Source organism: Scyliorhinus canicula, chromosome 5, assembly GCF_902713615.1.
Source record: "Scyliorhinus canicula chromosome 5, sScyCan1.1, whole genome shotgun sequence".
In the NCBI taxonomy this organism is placed as follows: Eukaryota; Metazoa; Chordata; class Chondrichthyes; order Carcharhiniformes; family Scyliorhinidae; genus Scyliorhinus; species Scyliorhinus canicula.
The window spans coordinates 69,754,976-69,774,535 of record NC_052150.1 but is presented as its reverse complement, the minus strand read 5'-3'; the positions used below and the strand labels follow the sequence as shown (position 1 = coordinate 69,774,535).

The window sequence follows — 19,560 nt, the reverse complement described above, 5'->3', positions numbered from 1 at the left end:
GGATAAAGAACTGGTTGGGCAACAGGAGACAGAGAGTAGTGGTGGAAGGGAGTGTCTCAAAATGGAGAAGGGCGACTAGTGGTGTTCCACAGGGATCCGTGCTTGGACCACTGTTGTTTGTGATCTACATAAATGACCTGGAGGAAGGTATAGGTGGTCTGATTAGCAAGTTTGCAGATGATACTAAGATTGGTGGAGTTGCAGATGGCGAGGAGGACTGTCAGAGAATACAACAAAATATAGATAGATTGGAGAGTTGGGCAGCGAAATGGCAGATGGAGTTCAATCCAGGCAAATGCGAGGTGATGCATTTTGGAAGATCAAATTCAAGAGCGGACTATATGGTCAATGGAAGGATCCTGAGGAAAATTGATGTACAGAGAGATCTTGGAGTTCAGGTCCATTGTACCCTGAAGGTGGCAACGCAGGTTGATAGAGTGGTCAAGAAGGCATACAGCATGCTTGCCTTCATCGGACGGGGTATTGAGTACAAGAGTAGGCAGGTCATGTTACAGTTGTATAGGACTTTGGTTCGGCCACATTTGGAATACTGCGTGCAGTTCTGGTCGCCACATTACCAGAAGGATGTGGATGCTTTGGAGAGGGTGCAGAGGAGGTTCACCAGGATGTTGCCTGGCATGGAGGCTAGCTATGAAGAAAGGTTGAGTAGATTAGGATTGTTTTCGTTGGAAAGACGGAGGTTGAGGGGGGACCTGATTGAGGTATACAAAATTATGAGAGGTATGTACAGGGTGGATAGCAACAAGCTTTTTCCAAGAGTGGGGGTGTCAGTTACAAGGGGTCACGATTTCAAGGTGAGAGGTGAAAAGTTTAAGGGAGATGTGCGTGGAAAGTTTTTTTACGCGGAGGGTGGTGGGTGCCTGGAACACTTTACCAGCGGAGATGGTAGAGGCAGGCACGATAGCATAATTTAAGAGGCATCTAGACAGGTATATGAACAGGCGGCAACAGAGGGAAGTAGACCTTGGAAAATAGGAGACAGGTTTAGATAAAGGATCTGGATCGGCGCAGGCTGGGTGGGCCGAAGGGCCTGTTCCTGTGCTGTAATTTTCTTTGTTCTTTGCTTTAACCCCCAATACGAAGATAATGGTGCTTCTAAAATCTGCAGAAGAAAAACCCTTTCTCAATTTTATTTCTCTCTTTCATTTTGTTTCCTCTGTCTCCCTTCCTCCACACCTCACCCTCTCTTTCCTTACCTTTCATTTTCCTCTTTCTTTTTCTCTATTTTTTTTGCTTGTGTTTTGTTCTTTCTCATCCTCTGTGTCCATTTTTATTCTTTTTTAGTTCCATTGCACTCGTTTTTTTCTCTCATTCATTTCTTTTCCTCACCATTTATCTTTCTCTCTTCCTATTCCTCTGCTTCTTTCCTCTCACTTTAACTTTATTTACTTTTCTTATTTTTTACTTTTCTGTTCTTGCCCTTTTCTTGGTTGAGTCTGAAAAGCCTATTTTTTCCCCCTTTTATTGCCATTTGGGAAAACTGTGGAAGTTCAGAAGGAATGGGAAAAATGAAGTTCAAAGGCAAATTCTTCAGCATTCAGTGACAAACATAAAAGCTTCCAGGTTTGACTCCAGTGGGGTGAAATTGGTCTTCAGTGGTACAGGGGAATATAGGGAGATAGCTAAAAGTTTGCCCATTTTCACACCATTGGTCTGTATTAAATCAGATAATTTCAGCTAAAATGAGAGAAGACATTTTTAAGAGATCTGCTTCTAATTCTTATATTGACAGCCTTGCTAGAGAGCAGTAGGCTCAACAACATTTCTTCAAGATCAAATAAAACTATTGTCAACATTTGGAAATGAATAACCACCACTTGGACTAGGTAAAGGAGGGTAATAGATGCTCTGGGAATGATATGAATAAACATTTTTCAGGTCAGGCAAGGAGAACGGAAAATTGATAAGAAGAAACCCATAAAACCTTTAATTGGGACAGTCAAAAAACAGGATTGATATCCAGAAAGTAAGACTGAATAGGGTTTTGCAACTAACTTTCAGTGACTGACTAATTTTAAAAAATAATAATCTGGAGTACCCAATTCATGTTTTCCAATTAAGGGACAATTTTAGCGTGGCCAATTAACCTACACTGCACATCTTTGGGTTGTGGGGGCAAAACCCACGCAAACATGGGGAGAATGTGCCAACTCCACACGGATAGTGACCCAGAGCCGGGGTCGAACCTGGGACCTCGGCACCGTGAGGCAGAGGGGGTAACCCACTGTGCCACCGTGCTGCCCAGTGACTGACTAAATTAAACTGCAAAAACATATTTCTATCCCAAGAATAGAAGGACTGCACGACTTGAGTACTAGCATTCAAAGACAAGGAAAATAAAATGACGGTTATCAATCCAGAGACACCTACAGCAAGTGGTGACCCATCTAAAGAAAGCCTCATGGCATGGTATAATTGTATTTACGTTTATTCTTGTCTTTTATCTCAAAAAGGTGCTTCCATTTGAGATTAGAAATATCGCAGTTTGAAATTTGATCTATTAATGTTTATAAGGCATCAATAATTACTTCCCTCTGGGTCAGACTCATAATACATAAAGCAGAAGTAAAATATTTAGTATGGACTTTGTTAATCATGAGGTAATTCAGCGCTTGGGCTTATACTGAATTATACAGGCAACCGTTTTCTGATCTGCGCTAATCTTAATAAGGTATCGATTGCTGGCTGAGTATGAGGTAAAACATTAGCAGGAGATCCTGCCTTTGATCATCACTCAGTAACTATGGTCATGAAATTCACACATAAATCTTTCAGCTTTCTTGATAATATCCATAAGCATCTTTCAGCTGACAGGTAATGAGAAGCGTGGTGATAAGTTTCGGATGGTGCTTTTGCTTCAATGGACAGAAGACACTTATTGCTGACAATGTAGGTTTTTCCCTTCCCTGACAATCTCACTGCATGGAAATTTTAATACTTCTTGAAACCATGCCAGCGAAGAGGTGTAAAACTGTACATTGCATAATCGTGGTTATCAAAGCTCAAATTATGGTATAAAATCTCAGGAAACATGGTGGATTTTACTGAGAAAATGGACAAAAATACCTCTATTACTAATGTTTCATTAGTAGGACCCATGGCAGAAAGGCTTTCCTGTCGATTGTACGGCCTTTTGTAGTCAAACACTGTGCCAGAAAATCTGTGCCGTCCAGGCCAATCCAATGTCCAATGGCCATTGAGATAGTATTTCTGCTGTTGTTGGTTTCTAACAGCAATGTAAGTATTGGAGATGTTTAATTCATATACACGAATGCTATATGCCCCTGCAGGAATAGCAACAACTGTGTAGTATTCTAATAGAGAGAAAGGAAAATTCAGTTCATTATTATTTTTAGTATACAAGTCACTCCTTATTTTGAAACATTCGGGGCGCGATTCTCCGCTCCCCATGTCGGGTGGGAGAATCGCGGGAGGGCCGGGCAAATCACGACACGCCGCCCTGGCACGCCCCGCGATTCTCCCACCCCCCCAAAAATGGCGTGTCGCGTTTTTCGACACCCCGCTCGGAGAATCGCCGCTTGCCGTTTCTCACGGAGACCGGCGATTCTCCGGCCCGGATGGGCCGAGCGGCCTGCTGAACCCAACCGGTTCACGCCGGCGCCAACCACACCTGGTCGCTGCCGGCGTGAACAGAGCATGACAGGTGAGTGTGGGGTCTGTGGTGGGCGGAGGGAGGATCGAGCACCACGGGCGTGCTCAGCAGATGTCTGGCACCGATCGTCAGGCCGGCGTCTGTAAACGGTGCACTCTTTCCTTCCTCCACCCCGCAAGATCAAGCCGCCATGTCTTGCGAGGGCAGCGGAGGGGAAGACGGCAACCGCGCATGCGCAGGTTGGAGCCGGCCAACCTGCGCATGCGTGGCTGACGTCACTTTGGCGCTGCCGGCCGCGTCATTCCCGGCGCGCCGCTTTGTCGCAAGCGTCAAGGCCGGGCTTTCGGGATTCACGACCCGCCGCTCCTAGCCCCCCGGGGGGGGGGAATAGGGTGCGAGGAGCGGCCTCCGACGCCGGAGTGGAACATTCCGGGTTTCACTCCGCCGTCGGTACTCAGTCTCCCGTTGGGAGAATCGCGCCCTCGGTGTTCTACTTCAAAACGCACAAAAATAAAATAGCAAGTCCTGTGTTCAAACTCCCATAAACATTATTCTTCCAGAGTAGTACTGAACCACAGAAAACAGATGGTAAAAATTGTGCGACTTTGCTCCTGCTGCAAAGCCTTCCCTGACGGGAGTGGAGATTTGAAAATCCCTGTGGTCCAAATTTGAGCTGCCTCTGATTTTTCGGAAATGAATTCTATGGATTGGATAAATTAGGACTGCCATGTAGATGTGCCAAACATGACTCAGTATCTTAATGCAGGGAGAAGAAAATTACATATTGTCAACCTATCCATAGCACAGATGTGAAATTATGGCCTGGAGGCCATTTGCAATCCTTCCAACCTGGCAATTGGTCTGACTTCCATAAAAAATAATGTTACTTGCGATTATATATTCTTTTTCTCATTGGCTTGCCCTGGTAATTTTGTGGGCCTTGATGTTTTAACAGAGGCTGACTCAGGTTTCTTGCCACATTTGTGGCTAGATATAAAACACCCAGGCCTGTTGACAACCACAGGTAAGAAAGGAGCAAATTAACGAGAGCGTGGATTTAAATTTAATGGGTGGAATCATCCGGCCTCATTGTTTGCAGACTCAAAACCGCTACTGGCTGCTCAATCATGCAAGCAGCCAAAAACAAGGGTCTGGATTCTCCGTTTCAGTGGCTAAGTGCCGGCTCAAACAGAATTCACAGGCATTTTATGACGCCAAAATCGGCGCCGAACCCTCACCGAATCCAGGACCGGCTCCCGCACTGAAAACGGTTGGAGAATGGCTGGGTCCCTGGCCATGCACGCGCACAGTGATGACCTGCAGTGGTCACGCCATACAATATGGCCATGCACGGACCCAACCCGCCATCCGCGACCCCACAGGCCACCCCCTCGCCTCACCCCCTGGGGAGGATACATCGTGGGCAGATGTTACAGCATTAAGTCCGGTAATTAGATGGTAATATCTTAAAATTTATGGAAATCAGCTTCACATTCTTTCTGGGCATGAACCTGATTACATTACCGATGGGGGACAGAGAAGATTTCAAACTGATATCTCTCCAGCGGAAATCTTGGGCAAGATTCTCTGTTGCCTGATGCCACAATTGTAACCGGCGATCAGGCAGAGATAGGGTTCTGACGCCCAAATTGGGGCCGGCACCGCTTTGATGCCGGTCAGCCTTGCTCCGCCCCTACAGAAGTGGCGTAATCATTGAGGCTTATGGAAACAAAGGCCAGGATTCTCCAGGGCCACCTGCTGGATACACAATTCGTGATGGCCCATAGAATCCCACGTTGGGCCAAAATCAAGATTAGTGTCAGGCAGCAGATCTGTTGTGAGTCAGTGCCCGGCCCGCTGTCCATAGTGGGTTTTCCGCCGGGTTCATGCCCTGGCTGGACCATGCAAATTGCTCCCCCAGCCTAGAGTGCCACTGGTGTGAATTGGTGCAAGTATTGGAACAATAGCCGTCAGGGTGCTGAGAGGGGGCGGGGGGCGGGGGAGAGAACTTCATTGGAGATGGGGGTCAGGGGGGGCTTGTGCTGGGCTGGATGGGCTCAGGTCAGGGGTCTACTCTAGGATGGGGCTCATTTGGCTGCTTTCCCCAACTGCAGCTTTTAAACCCATTAAACGGTGAGTATGAAAAAAATCGAAGGTTTGTCATAACAAAGTGAAAGTTTTCTCATCTGTACCCCATGACCTCTGTCAGCGAGATTAGGTCCCACCCCTCTCAAATGCAGCACGGACTGTGGTGGGCCATGGAATGGCATGGAAAAGCCGATTCTGCAAAAAAGATTTTCCAAGTGCCATTGCATGGGAATCACTCTGGTTTTCCCGCTGGCGGGTGCCCTTAGTCGCAGGTCGGGAGGATTGTGCCCATAATGTTTTGGATCCTCCTGCTCGATAGATAAGTGGGTGTCATGAGTAACACACTGGGAGGCACAATACGTGACATGGATCATAACATACGGTTGACATAGTGCTGTTTGCTGTAATGGCCCTTGTAGATTTTACATGTTGAATTGTTTCCTTTGCAGACCCCACATACATCTGGCACAGCATTAGAACCCAGTACACGGTCACATCCAACTGCCTGTGAACAATGGAAACAGATAAAAGCACATCAGCAAGATGTCACGCTTTATAAATTGCACATAATTTTGACTGGATTATACAAATGGCAGCATGTATCTGGTTTGAATTTATCATTGTGAACACAATAAACATAATTCTATTTAAAAATTGTTAGAAACCATTACAAAACTATGCTCAGTAAGAATCCTAACAAGGGTATCATTCTCATTGAAAATTATACTCGAGGGCTTTGGTAACATTGAAATATCTCAATTACTTCTACTAGACTCATCTATCTTCACTCAGTCTAAATCACTAATTTGACAGTGACTGTTCCATGAGGATTTTGTAAAGCGAGTAAGAAGGCTTACATCTTTATTATAAGTGTCGTTTTGACTGCTTTTCTGACATGGAGCACTGACAGATTCAGATAAACAACTCTGGCTACTGGGAGGCTGCTTGAATACTGCAAATAATTCCGAATGAATAATTCATTTTAAATTTGAGGTGACAAGACAATTTAGACAATTGCAGCAGGAATGTGGAAATAGATCATGCCGGGCACTAGGGGCACTGGATGTGTTGCATCCTGTGGCTCCTTAGCACAAAGGATGGGCTTCTGGCAAAGTTCTCTGCCAAGAGAAAGACCGGCAATATCAACAATGAAAATCATGGGGAACTATACATTGGCTACCACTGCAGTCCCTAATCAAGTAGTGAGGAACATTAAAGGCCATATAACTCCAAAGAAGTAAGCCATCACTTTTGTAAGCGTTGGTGCAAAGTAGAGGCCGACAAAGATAGGTTGTTGGCGACTGAACTAGAATGAGACGAGTACTCAACTAGACCATAGTTATAGAAATTATGGCCATAACTGCTGCTACCCCTGGTCTATGGTGACCTTTCACCAGAGAGCTGTAACAGGAATGGTGGACAGGTGGGAATTGGGACAGGGAACAAGGTACTTCTTCTCTGCTGGGGTTTACATGCTGTGATTGCACCAAACATTGTTGGCAGCAGTCCAGGGGGAAGGAAATGGAGCTGGAGTCGGTTGTCTGATCCGTGGTGGTGGGGGATGGGTTTTGCAGTTGGTGGTGGTGAGTGCAATACTAGGACGCCATCCAATGTTGCCGCATTTTCCTCTGTTATCCCTATGGAAAATGGGTGGCACCGTATAAGAAGCTTTGCCAAAAGAGCCAAAACGATTGCCTCGTCATAATGTAATATTGAAACAACAGTTGCTGGTTGATGTAAATGGAAAAATGCACACTTTGCAATCCCGTTTCCTCACTCAGGCAGTTATCTCCAGTAGGTTATTTTTGTGACTGTCCTTTAAATTGAGAATGGAAGTTATTGTAATAAGCTGCTCATTAATGGTTAAAATGTCTCACAATGAATTAGAACAATATTTGAAACAAGTCCGATCCTAATTATTAGGGCAGCACGGTAGCATAGTGGTTAGCATCAATGCTTCACAGCTCCAGGGTCCCAGGTTCGGTTCCCGGCTGGGTCACTGTCTGTGCGGAATCTGCACATCCTCCCCGTGTGTGTGTGGGTTTCCTCCAGGTGCTCTGGTTTCCTCCCACAGTCCAAAGATGTGCGGGTTAGGTGGATTAGCCATGCTAAATTGCCCGTAGTGTTCTAATAAGTAAGGTTAAGGGGGAGTTGTTGGGTTACGGGTATAGGGTGGATACGTGAGTTTGAGTAGGGTGATCATTGCTCGGCACAACATCGAGGGCCGAAGGGCCTGTTCTGTGCTGTACTGTTCTAAATCTAAAGTGCAACTTGACATAGTTTAGGCCCTGGCATTCTATTAGAACAGAACATTACTTGGTTAAAAACTCCATGGGAGACAGGGAGGTTGCCTCCCACAGTAAATACTAGGTTGCGCCCAGCAAGAACCTTTGCATTTGACTCCACCAGCATTTGCAGGATTGGCGGTATCCAATAACTGTTCATCACCGGCAGGCCCTCACACCACTAGGGATGCAGCTAGTGTGCTGAACTACCACAGGGGCCATAAACTGTAACAACATTAGCTGAAAAGGAAATGACTGTAAGGGACCTTTGTTCTTCAGGAAGAATTATAGATCTTCCGCTGCATTCTTCTTTGCGGGTAGGCTGCCTAAATATGAACAAAATTTGCTTGATCTTTGGGTAACCAAGCCACACTCCCAGTGGGCCCACAGGAGGAGCCCATGTGCACTATTTAGTGGCCTGATAAATTGTTGAAGAAATGCCCCCAGTTTCCTCCAGACAGATGCAGGCACTTGCAATGTTGGAAGTCCCTGCTTCTGGTTCCACTTCTTCCTGCATCACTCACCTTTCAGTGGAGATTTTAAAATTTGGATACTAGGCTGGGTACCAGCAGTTTCAATGTCATGGTTTAATTTTTAGACCTTTGGCTGCTTGCTCCAGTATGATGACACAACAGCCCTCAACATTTCCTCAGGGCAGAAAGGAAATATCTTTAAAATCAATGGCCTATATAGTCAGGCCCCCCAGGCTGGAAATCAATCAGGGTGCAATGGTAGGTAAGTAAGAGGTTATTGAGCGGTGGCAGAGATTGAGGGTGATGTGTTAAATGAGTTGGTTTAACATTGACTGCAACTTGATGCAGTGAGACTAGAAACAGGCTTCCGACACAGGAGATGGTCCAACACTGTTTTATTGAACCTGCTGATTGCTGTACATAATCTGCTGTGGGTTGACACTCTATTAATCTAACTGATAACCTCCTACTGGCTTGACCAGACTTGCTCTCTGTCACATGGAGACGGTGCTTACGGCCTTGTGCACTCTATCTCTGTAGCTGTATCCTGTGAGAAGAGGGAGAGTCTCGAAGCCTTGTGTGTTTTATAGTGGTTGTGTCCTGTCTGGTAATTGGTTGTTCTGTGTTGTGTGTTCATTGGTTATCCTGTGAGTCAGTCACTGCCTGTTTGCATCTCATTAAATACATGAGTGGATATTATGACAGAGGGTGACCATTCGGCCATTACAGGTAGTGTAGAGAGGTGCCTTGCAGGAGTTGGAGATCCCCAATCTTTGCCCTATTCAATGTAAGGGATCTATGAAGAGGCAGATTTGTAAGCTTAAACGATGGAATATACTAGAAATACTCAGCAGGAAAGGCAGCATCTGTGGAGATGGAAATGCACTTTGAAAACTTTGTTGGGCCTGGAAGAAGTCCTTCTGTTCCTCTTGACCCCCGCACAGTGGTTTAAAATAAACTTACCAGCTGGCTCCAGTCACTTTCCCCTCCTTTTACCTGCCCTGGGAAACCTGGCACCACGGATTAAAATGAAAAGATTTCAGTGAGCAACCCACCGCTTGAGAGCAGATTAGTTGCCCAATCCTCGATCCACTTCAGTTAAAACCAGCTGGAAGAAGGTATGTTTGAGATGTTTTTGATACTTCCTAATCTGTCCCCTCCCACCTGCCTCCATCCATCCACCCTCAGTTGTCAGAATGGCTGTGGATTTATGACCTGACTTATCTTTTAATTGCTCGAGAGTGGAGTACCAGCAGCAGAATGAATTTAATTTCTTGTCTCATTATTGAAATTTACGTTGCATATGCCATATGCTGACTTCTTGCTCTTTCGAAGGATATTAAAACAAAACCACATATTGTATAGTTTTCAACTGTACTATTGCACAGATTTTAAAGTGGTATCAATCCATGCGATCTGTGTCAGGGTGTGTGGGGGAGCAGTCATAATCAATCCATTTTTACCTCACATGCGCCATCGATGCACACATCAGCTCTTTCCTCAGAGCATGGCGTACCATCTTTGACTTTACTTGAAAGGGCAAAAAAGAAGTCAAAATCCTCTGCCGCACAATAGAGTTTGCAAAGATCATGGTCTGTAAAAGGGCAAATGGATACATGATTAGATTTAGTGTCAATGAGGGAATAAATATACAGATCACAAAGTAGACTTAAACACACTGCAAGAAGGATAAGTCTTAAATGCAGTACGAGCTTAAAATATACAAAACATAATGGTGGCGATTTTGCTAATGGAGCTGCGGCGCAAAATCTCATGAGGGTCCGGAAATGAGATTCTTTCGCCCTTTAAAGATGGCATCCCGATTTCTGTGGAGCTCACTCTATAAGGCCGCGCCCCGCCAGACTGACAGCATAAACCACTTTCCACCACCGCACCCTCCCAATTTTAAGAGCGCCTCAAGAATTAGCCCAAAAACCCTAAATGCATCTGAAGAGATGTACGCTGAAATTCAGCCAGAGCTTGTTCAATTCCCGTACCAGCTTCCCCGAACAGGCACCAGAATGTGGCGACTAGGGGCTTTTCACAGTCACTTCATTTGAAGCCTACTTGTGACAATAAGCGATTTTCATTTCATTTCACTCTGACAAATTTTGTGAACATTCCATCCAATGTGTTATTTGTCCTTCAAAGAAACAATGATTCTTTAGTTGAAATACGACGTCTGATTTGTGCCAATTTGTTCATTAAGGCTTGACATTTTCAGAATGAGTGTCCTTAAAGGGATAATCTGCAGACACCGGTTGTGGATTCTGAAATTTAGATTGCATGTCTTATCACTGGATCCTGTTCTTTTAGGTCAGCGCTCTGGTTTTGACTTGAGAAGACTAATGAGACCAATAGGTCCTCTCTCTTTGATGCATTCTCATGTGAAATAAGCCTCTATATATGGACATAGCTTGGATAGGATGGGCAGCCTCTCTCAGCAAGCATGATTCTGAGCACAAAAATACCCACAAATTGACAATCTCATCCAGAGAATGTAAGAATGGTGGCTTAGGAAGTTGAAAACAATTCTCACTGTACAATAGGGAGTGCAATAAGGTTGTGTTTAAAACCTGTTTGTGAAAGAATAAAGCTATGGAATACAAAGTTATGAGGGAATCCAGCTATGAATACAGAGTTGTGAGATTTCAAATAATGATTTTCCTATGAAGTAGGGATTAAACTTTAAAAGCATAGCTCTTCTGCTGGACAAAGGTTTCGAAGTTTATAAACATGCCTGTCATCACTGCATGCTCAAGATACTAACGCCCTGCAACATAGGACATACCCAAACACAAGGCAGTTTCTGAAGAAATGAACCAGCCATACCTATCCAGGGCAAGGCATTGCTAAATTGTAGGGAATCGCAATCTAACAATGGATAGCCTTAAAGATGCCCCTGAAACACTTGTTAACTGAATCCTGGAAAGAGTGTCGTGAGCATCATGTGAACCTTTCTGCATCATGATTAGTTATGATTAGTTGATTAGTGTCACAAGTAAACTTACATTAACACTGCAATGAAGTTACTGTGAAAATCCCCTCGTCGCCACATTCAGGCATTTGTTCGGTTTCACTGAGGGAGAATTCAGAATGTACAAATCACCTAACAAGCACATCTTTCAGGACTTGTGGGAGGAACCCGGAGCACACAGAGGAAACCCACACAGACACGGGGAGAACGTGCAGACTTCAAGCCGGAAATCGAACCTGGATCCCTGGCGCTGTGAAGCAACAGCGTTAACCACTGTGCTACCCGTGCCGCCCCTTGAAAGGATGTTGACTAAAATGATTTACCGCTTTTGTGGTATAAATATTGAAACCACACAGGAGGGTTTTTAAGATTCAATCCAGTAAAGATATGGCTATTGTAGTATAGCAATGATAATTTGCCCCTTAACTGTACCTTATTAGACTCTGCAGCTTTTACTTGGGATTCAAGGTAAATACTACTTTAAATATTGATGGATATGCTAAATATATTAAGACATAGGTTAAGACATCAGAAACATAATTATACTTACTTTTTCTCAAACTATCCAAGTTACAACTAACATCAAAATGAATTGCATGTTCAGTTCTTTAATAATCTTTTATATAATTTAGAAAATATATTGGGCGGGATTCTCCCTTCTGGGGACTAAGTCCGGAAAACGGGCTGGAATCACTCAGGACTTTTTCCTTGAAAGTCCGGGGTGATTCTCTGTCTTCAAGGGGGCTAGCAGGGCCCCGGCGTGCGTCCCACAGCTTTAGCTGCCGGCGTGGTCCTGCAGTTATGCTCGCCTGGCCACGCGTGTGATCGGTGGCTGGCCGTGGGTCCATGCATGTGTGCGGCAGCCGTCTTTGCGCCATCCCCCGCACAACATGGCGCCGCCGTATAGGGCCCTGCGCGGAGGAACATTGGCCCTCCCCAGAATAGGTGAGCCCGCCGATCGGTAGCCACCGATCGTGGGCCTGGCCACCGTGGAGGCCCTCTCCCCCGCTGGAGTTGGATCCCCCCCGCCCCCCCACCAGGACTGCCCCCCGCAGTCAGAACGGTGAGGTCCCGCCGTGTGGGACCATGTGTGAACCACGCCGGCGGGACTCGGCCCGTCGAGCATGGAGAATCGCCGCGGGGGCCATTTTCAACAACCTCCGACTTTGATCGCGCGCGCGACTGGCGGCAACTCTCCGTTGCAGAGGGTCGGAGAATCCCACCCGTTGTCTCATGAAGTCTTCTGAATGCAAACTTGAAAATCCATCTCCGTATATTTTTCAGTAGTGAGGCACATTGTTGAGGAGTGATTCCTCGACCCTCCAGTTGTTCGAATCTGACCAAAAGTTGTTGAAAAGGCTATCTGGAGGTTGGTAATACTCTCTAGTAGTTCCTTCCCGTTGGGGGGAGTTATATCAGCTCTTCATACCCAGTTAAGTGTCTGTGAAGTCTGTCTTTCTCAACCTTAAATGAGAGTGGTCATCCGAGGAGTACTTCTGATCCAAAATAGCCCCAAAAAGGGGCTTGGATTATAATCCACTTAATTTCATTCGGCTGCACCACGATGTCCTAGTACAGCTACAAACTATCATCTGCCCAACAATGTAGAAAATTGCTCTTCATATCCACTACAAGTAGGACATATCCAATCCTGCAATTTACTGCCTCATCACGATACTCTTAATCATCAGCAAAGTGATGGATGGTGTCATCGCTAGGCTTTCAAGTGAAATTTACTCACCTGCTCACCAATTCTCAGTCTGAATTTCATCAGGATCACTCGGCTCCAGACCTCATTCCAGCCTTGGTACAAACATGGACAAAAAAGTTGATTTCCAGAAATGATAGGAGAATGAGACAGGGTGTGGCATCAGACAGGGTGTGGCATCAAGGAACACTTGCAAAATTGAAGTCAATGGGCCTCGAGGTGAAAAGTCTCCACTGACTGAAGTCATACAGAAGCAAAGGCTGCGGTGTTTGGAGACCAATCATCTCAGTTCTGTGGCACCTTTTCAGGAGTTGTTCAGGGCAGTTTCCTTGGCCCAAAATAGTTAGCTAATTCATCATAAGGTCAGTTCAGTGGTGGAGATTGTTGATTGCAGTGTACCTCCTTGGATAATGAAGCCGCTGCCTGTGCCTGCATGCAGCAAAACCTGGACAAGATTCAGGCTTGGGCTGATAGGTGACAAGCAACCTTATGTCATTCAAATGCCAGGCAATGACCATTTCCAAAAGAGAGAATATAACCAACTGCCCTTGATATTCAACAGCATTACCATTACTGAATCCCTCAGCACCAACATCATGGGGTTTAACTATTGGCCAGAATCTAACTGGGCAGCCCGCTAAATACTATGGCTTCAAGAGGAGGTCAGAGGCTGGGAATTCTGTGTTGGGACACTCACTTCCTCCTGATTCCTTAAAGTCTGTCCACCATCTCAATGTCCAAGTCAGGCATCCAATAGAATATCCCCCAGCCACCTGGATGAGTGCAGCTCCAAAAACATTCAAGAAGTAACAATGCCCAGGAAAAAGCAGCCCTCTTGATTGGCAAACCATCCACTGCTTTAACTATTCATTCCCTCCATCCACCAGTGCACAGTGACAGCAGTCCAAAGCAGTAAATCTGCAAGGTACATTCAGCAACTCCTTCAACAGAACCTTCCAAACCCACAACCTCTACCACCAAAAGAACAAAATCAACACAAAGGCAGCAAGCGCACAGGAACATCACCACCTGTAAATTCCCCTCTAAATCACTCACCATTGCGATTTGGAACTATGTTGCTGTTCCTTCACTGCTGCTGGGTCAATATCCTGGAACTCTCGCTAACATCACTGAGGGTGCATTTACGCCACATGGACTGCAGCAGCTCAAGAAGGCAGTTCACCTGCTACCTCTCAAGGGCAATTAGAAACATAGAATAAATGCTCACCTTGCCATCTCATGTATTAATTTCTAGAGGGTGAAAAAGTTAGAAAAAACAAAAGCACAGGGAAAGAAACACCTCCTTCCCCCACTCGCCAAATTCCCCACCTCACCAAACTCCCAGGTAAACAGTCAATTCCAAACTGCACTCAGTTGCAATGTTACACTAAATACCCCCGAATTTATATTAAACTGAATTGCATACCAGATTAAACCAGTTTGCTAATTAACATGTCAGCTCTCTCAGTAGTGTGTGTTTTCTCTGCAAAAGTTTGACAGAAACATACTCTCTGTACTCGCACAGTTCTTTCCAGTTCCTGGTAACTACAGACAAGACTGGACTTTTCAAAAACCAGATCAAGACTTCAAACTCCCCCACTCACCAAACTCCCAAGTATACACTCAAGGTGTGAATCCCTGGAAAGAAATCGAAGTGCGGTAGCGAGTGGTATTTGCCGCGAGCTTCCCATCACTCGGCCCAGTGAGTCCAGCAATGCAATTCAACGTTAAGTGGTTACTTAACGAGGCCTCACAGGCTTCTTGCCGAAAATGAAGCCTTGCCTGCTGATTCGCCAGGATCGCAATTGCCAGCCCCCCACTAACAAGGTCGAGCAGCACTTAAGCTGCACTTGCTCAGCCAACCCCAGCCATCTTGCAACAATGACGCCTAGGAGACTGGCCCCAAGATTCAGTGATGCATACCTGGGTAAGCTCCAAGACACGGTGGAAGCCAGGAGGATGTCCTGTTCCCCAGTGGGTCCTGGAGAGTGAGCCATAGGGCAGTAATGCTTCCTGGGAAGAGGTGGCGGCAGCAGTGAGCTCGGCGAGTAGGACCAGGAGGACTGGCCTCCAGTGCCAAAAAAGTGCTCTCTGTCTCTTAATTCTTTGTGCACCTTGCTTCTCCTTTGTAATGCTATACATCCTAAATCCCACCCCATTGTTTGCTTAAGCTAATTTGCTAAAATATTCTCCCACAGCACCAGCAAAGCACCTCACAGAGACATTTGTCCCAGCCCTGTTGTGGTACAACCCGTCTTGTATGGGCAGGTTGCAACTCCCTCCAGCACTGGTCCCAATGTTGCAGGAATTACAGCTATCCCTGCTCTACCAATCCTCAGCCACACATACATCTGCATTTTCTGATGACCCAAAACTGTGCTTCCAACCCCACAGCCTGAATTTGATTCTAACCAGACAGTTGGAAACAGGTCGCACATCCAATTTACACCCTGTCCGTGTTACGGTGCAATTTTCCAGATCCTCTGGCTCCAAAGGATAATGACTGAACATGCTCAAACTTGCACTTTGGGTTGCAGCCTTCAGTGATCTTTTTTAAGATCTGTTGAGTTTGGCTTTCATGTGCCCCCAAAACTGGCTGCATTATGCATGCTGTGAACTTTTGTCCATGAAAGTAGCTTAATACTCATTTGCATGCTCTCTGGTCAATTACAGTGGAGCCTTTTCCAATGTGGCAAATCATGCACTTCCAACATGGAATAATCGTCTGCCAGCTATCCACCATATTTGACCTTGCAGCACCTATTTTATGCCTGCAAAATGGGGCAGGAAATCTAATCTTTAAGCCTTTGTACTTGCACCTAGGTAACATTATCAAACTCTGTTCCACCTCACGCTCATGCTATGAAATATCTGCACATTTATGGTTTCAAAGTTTTAAATTCAAAATGTTTGCCCTTATTTACAAATCAAACCATGGCCTTACAATAACTTAAGTTTGTAATTTTTCAGCCTTCTGTCCCAGGCCAGTTTTACAATACTTCAACTCTTCCCTGGGCACATTTCTACCAACCCCCATCTCTGCATGAAATGCTCTTCTTTGTATCTGTTATTTGTTGAAGTCCCACCTTCTGAAATCCCATTCTTGAACCTCTTTTTCATGACTTTACCCAGACTTTAAAAGCAACCCCCAGACATATTTTTGATGATGCTTTCTGTCTTCTGATTCTCCAACTAATGCTCAGCCTATTCTCTCCCAGGTGAAACTGCTCAAGACAATTTATGATGTTAAAGATGCCATACAATGCAGGTTGCTGTTATTATTGTAAGCTTACAAAAAGTTATAAATGCTCATTTTGAAATTTACATTACTTTTGTATTCACAAAATAAAGCAATATTAGTATTTGACTGCACAGGACACATAATATTGTTCATGATTTGCAAATCAATTTGTTGCAGTCTTTTAAAAAGAAAATGTATTTACCCTCAACGTGAATATATGGCTTCCAGTTGTAGTACCACCCACGGAATGGCTTGCTGTTGTATTCTGCACACTGCTGTGATCTAAAATCAATGCTATGTTTTGGGCATTTTTGATTGTTGCAAAGTTTGTATGTACGATGAGTACCATCACAGAATTTTCCTCCATATTGTGGCCTATTGAAAAAACAAATGCATTTTTCGCCAATGTTATGAGTCACACAGCATCAGAACTAACATTATCATCAAGAAATAGATGCTAAAAACCAACTGTGAACACCTTTATTAAAGCCCCGAATTCTGCAGAAGTTATGCTGTTATCTTGGTCAGACTATATCACCCAAAATTAATACTGTGCAGTTTTAAAGAACAGTCAAATTGTTTCTAACAGTGGAATGCAACATTTTCTTTACATCATGCAATGTTTAGGGAAGCCTTTGACATTCTTTCTACCCAAAGTCCCCCCCTCCCTTTCACCTTAAAAGGGAAAAGCATCTTCACTGTCCATTAGTTACTGTTGGGCTAGGTTTTGGTTCGGTCTCCTCCACATAACTAGTAGCACTAGCTCACCAAGGCTCCTTTGACATGACCTTCCAAACCTGTGACCCCTTGCCACCTTGCAGGACAAGGGCAACAAATGCTTGGGAACACCACCAGCTGCAAACTCCCCTCCAAGCCACACACCATCCTGACTTGGAACTATCACTTGGTCAAAATCCTGGAACTCCCTCACAGCACTGTGGGTGCATCTACACTGTATGGACTGCAGCAGTTCACAAAAGGAGCTGACCGCCACCTTTTCAAGGGTAATTAGCAATGGGGAATATATGCTGTCCTAGCCAGCAACATTCACATCCCATAACCAAAAGATATTTTGTTCTTTAGGGAAGGATGTGTTTGCACCAGACGAGTTTCACCAGGACGTTGCCTGGGCTGAAGCGTTTCAGCTATGAAGAAAGGCTGGCTAGGTTGGGGTTGCTTTCCAATAAAAATGCGTTTAATCAAATTTATAGACCATAAAATCTATCTAACTGTGTTCAGATTTAGCCATAATTTTATTTATTTTGGAAAGGGTACAGAAAACAGTGATGTAAATGATCCCGAGTGTGAGGGAGATGAGCTATGAGGAAACATTAATGAAAATTCAGCTCGGCACTCTAGAAAGAAATTGTTTAAGTCGAAATGCCATCTTATTATATGAAAAATTAAATGGTATACATGAGGTTAGGGTTAAAGCTTGAGACAGTAAGACATTAATATGAGATGAATAAACTGCAATATACAAGGATATTTAGCTCCAGAATATATTTTTTAAAAGGCAGTCACTGATTCAGATGTTGACGCAGTGCAATGCATTCAAGTACATCTAGGGTGCAGATGTCATCGTGGCAGCACGGTGGCACAGTGGGTTAGCCCTGCTGCCTCACGGCGCCAAGGTCCCAGGTTCGATCCCGGCTCTGGGTCACTGTCTACATGGAGTTTGCACATTCTCCCCGCGTTTGCGTGTGTTTCACCCCCACAGTCCAAAGATGTGCAGGTTAGGTGGATTGGTCATGTTAAATTGCCCCTTATTGGGGCAGCATGGTAGCATGGTGGTTAGCATAAATGCTTCACAGCTCCAGGGTCCCAGGTTCGATTCCCGGCTGGGTCACTGTCTGTGCGGAGTCTGCACGTCCTCCCCGTGTGTGCGTGGGTTTCCTCCGGGTGCTCCGGTTTCCTCCCACAGTCCAAAGATGTGCGGGTTAGGTGGAATGGCCATGCTAAATTGCCCATAGTGTCCTAAAAAGTAATGTTAAGGGGGGGGGGGGGGGCTGTTGGGTTACGGGTATAGGGTGGATACGTGGGTTTGAGTAGGGTGATCATTGCTCGGCACAACATCGAGGGCCGAAGGGCCTGTTCTGTGCTGTACTGTTCTATGTTCTATGTTCTAGGGCGGGATTCTCTGTTTTTGAGACTAAGTGTTGGCCAATGCAGAATTCGTGGACTTTCACAATAGAAAAACTGGCGCCTGACCTGGGCCGATTCTGCTACTATTGAGGGACTAGCACCCGTGCCCTGTGGAACACAATTGATTCCAATGAAAAACGGTTGCGGATTTGCCGGGTCTGTGATTGACACTCGGACAGCTGATAAGCTGCAGCTGCATATACACATTACGATCCCCAAAAACACTCATCCCAAGCAATAAGGTGGCAGTGGTTGTGCTGGAGTGCACCCATACTGCTGATGGGTCGGCTGGGGCCATAGGGCACCCAGGGGGTGTCCTAGGGGGGACACCTATACAATCCGTGGCGCTAAGTTCAAAGTGTGCTGTTAACGGCGTGCGCAGCTGCATGGCTGTCCTACCGCCAGTGGCAATGGTGCTCCATGCCTGTCTACCCAGACCCAATAGACCACTTCCTGGCCACACCCCGCTACTCCCCCCAACCCTGGCAAAAGACCCCTGGCCAGCAGCACAACATATCCCCTCCCTCTTCCTCAGCAGCCGCCACACCAGTTTCACGATTTTTGAAAGCACAAGTGAACTGCGCCGTTGGGAACTCGGCCCATCGGAAGCGGAGAATCGCGGAGGATCCGGAGAATATCGGGTCGGCCCACTAATGATATTCAAAATGTGCATACTGCACGTGCATTCTGGACGCCACTGTGGAGGTGCTGGAGCATTGTGATTTGGCGTCAAATCAGCACCTACCATCATTTTGGCATCAGAACCGATTCTCCGCCTAATGGCTTTTCCTGATTTCGGCATCGGCTATCGGAGAATCCCGCCCCGAATCTTTTTAAGGAACTGGAAATTGCATCTAGCATCAAAAGGAAGGGAACCTATGTTTCTAAATTGATGGTTTAATGATTTGTATTCCTGATTTGAATTTTTTGTAAAAGTGATAAAACTCAGCATTCAAGCAATCAAAGAGCTTCAGTTTTTTATTTTAGAGCAGAAACATCTCTCTACAGG

General features: G+C 45.4%; 1 protein-coding gene across 1 annotated transcript in view; it reads right to left on the bottom strand.

The window, feature by feature from the left end:
* The window catches only part of LOC119966035 (A disintegrin and metalloproteinase with thrombospondin motifs 16), a 320,047-nt gene that overhangs the window by 105,996 nt on the left and 194,491 nt on the right, over positions 1-19,560 (bottom strand). Inside the window, exons 13-16 of the mRNA XM_038797188.1 lie at positions 16,609-16,781; positions 9,944-10,074; positions 6,104-6,227; positions 3,088-3,335 (exon numbers count right to left, since the gene is read on the bottom strand). Coding sequence (XP_038653116.1) covers positions 3,088-3,335; positions 6,104-6,227; positions 9,944-10,074; positions 16,609-16,781 — 676 coding nt within the window. The remainder of the gene's footprint in view (positions 1-3,087; positions 3,336-6,103; positions 6,228-9,943; positions 10,075-16,608; positions 16,782-19,560) is intronic.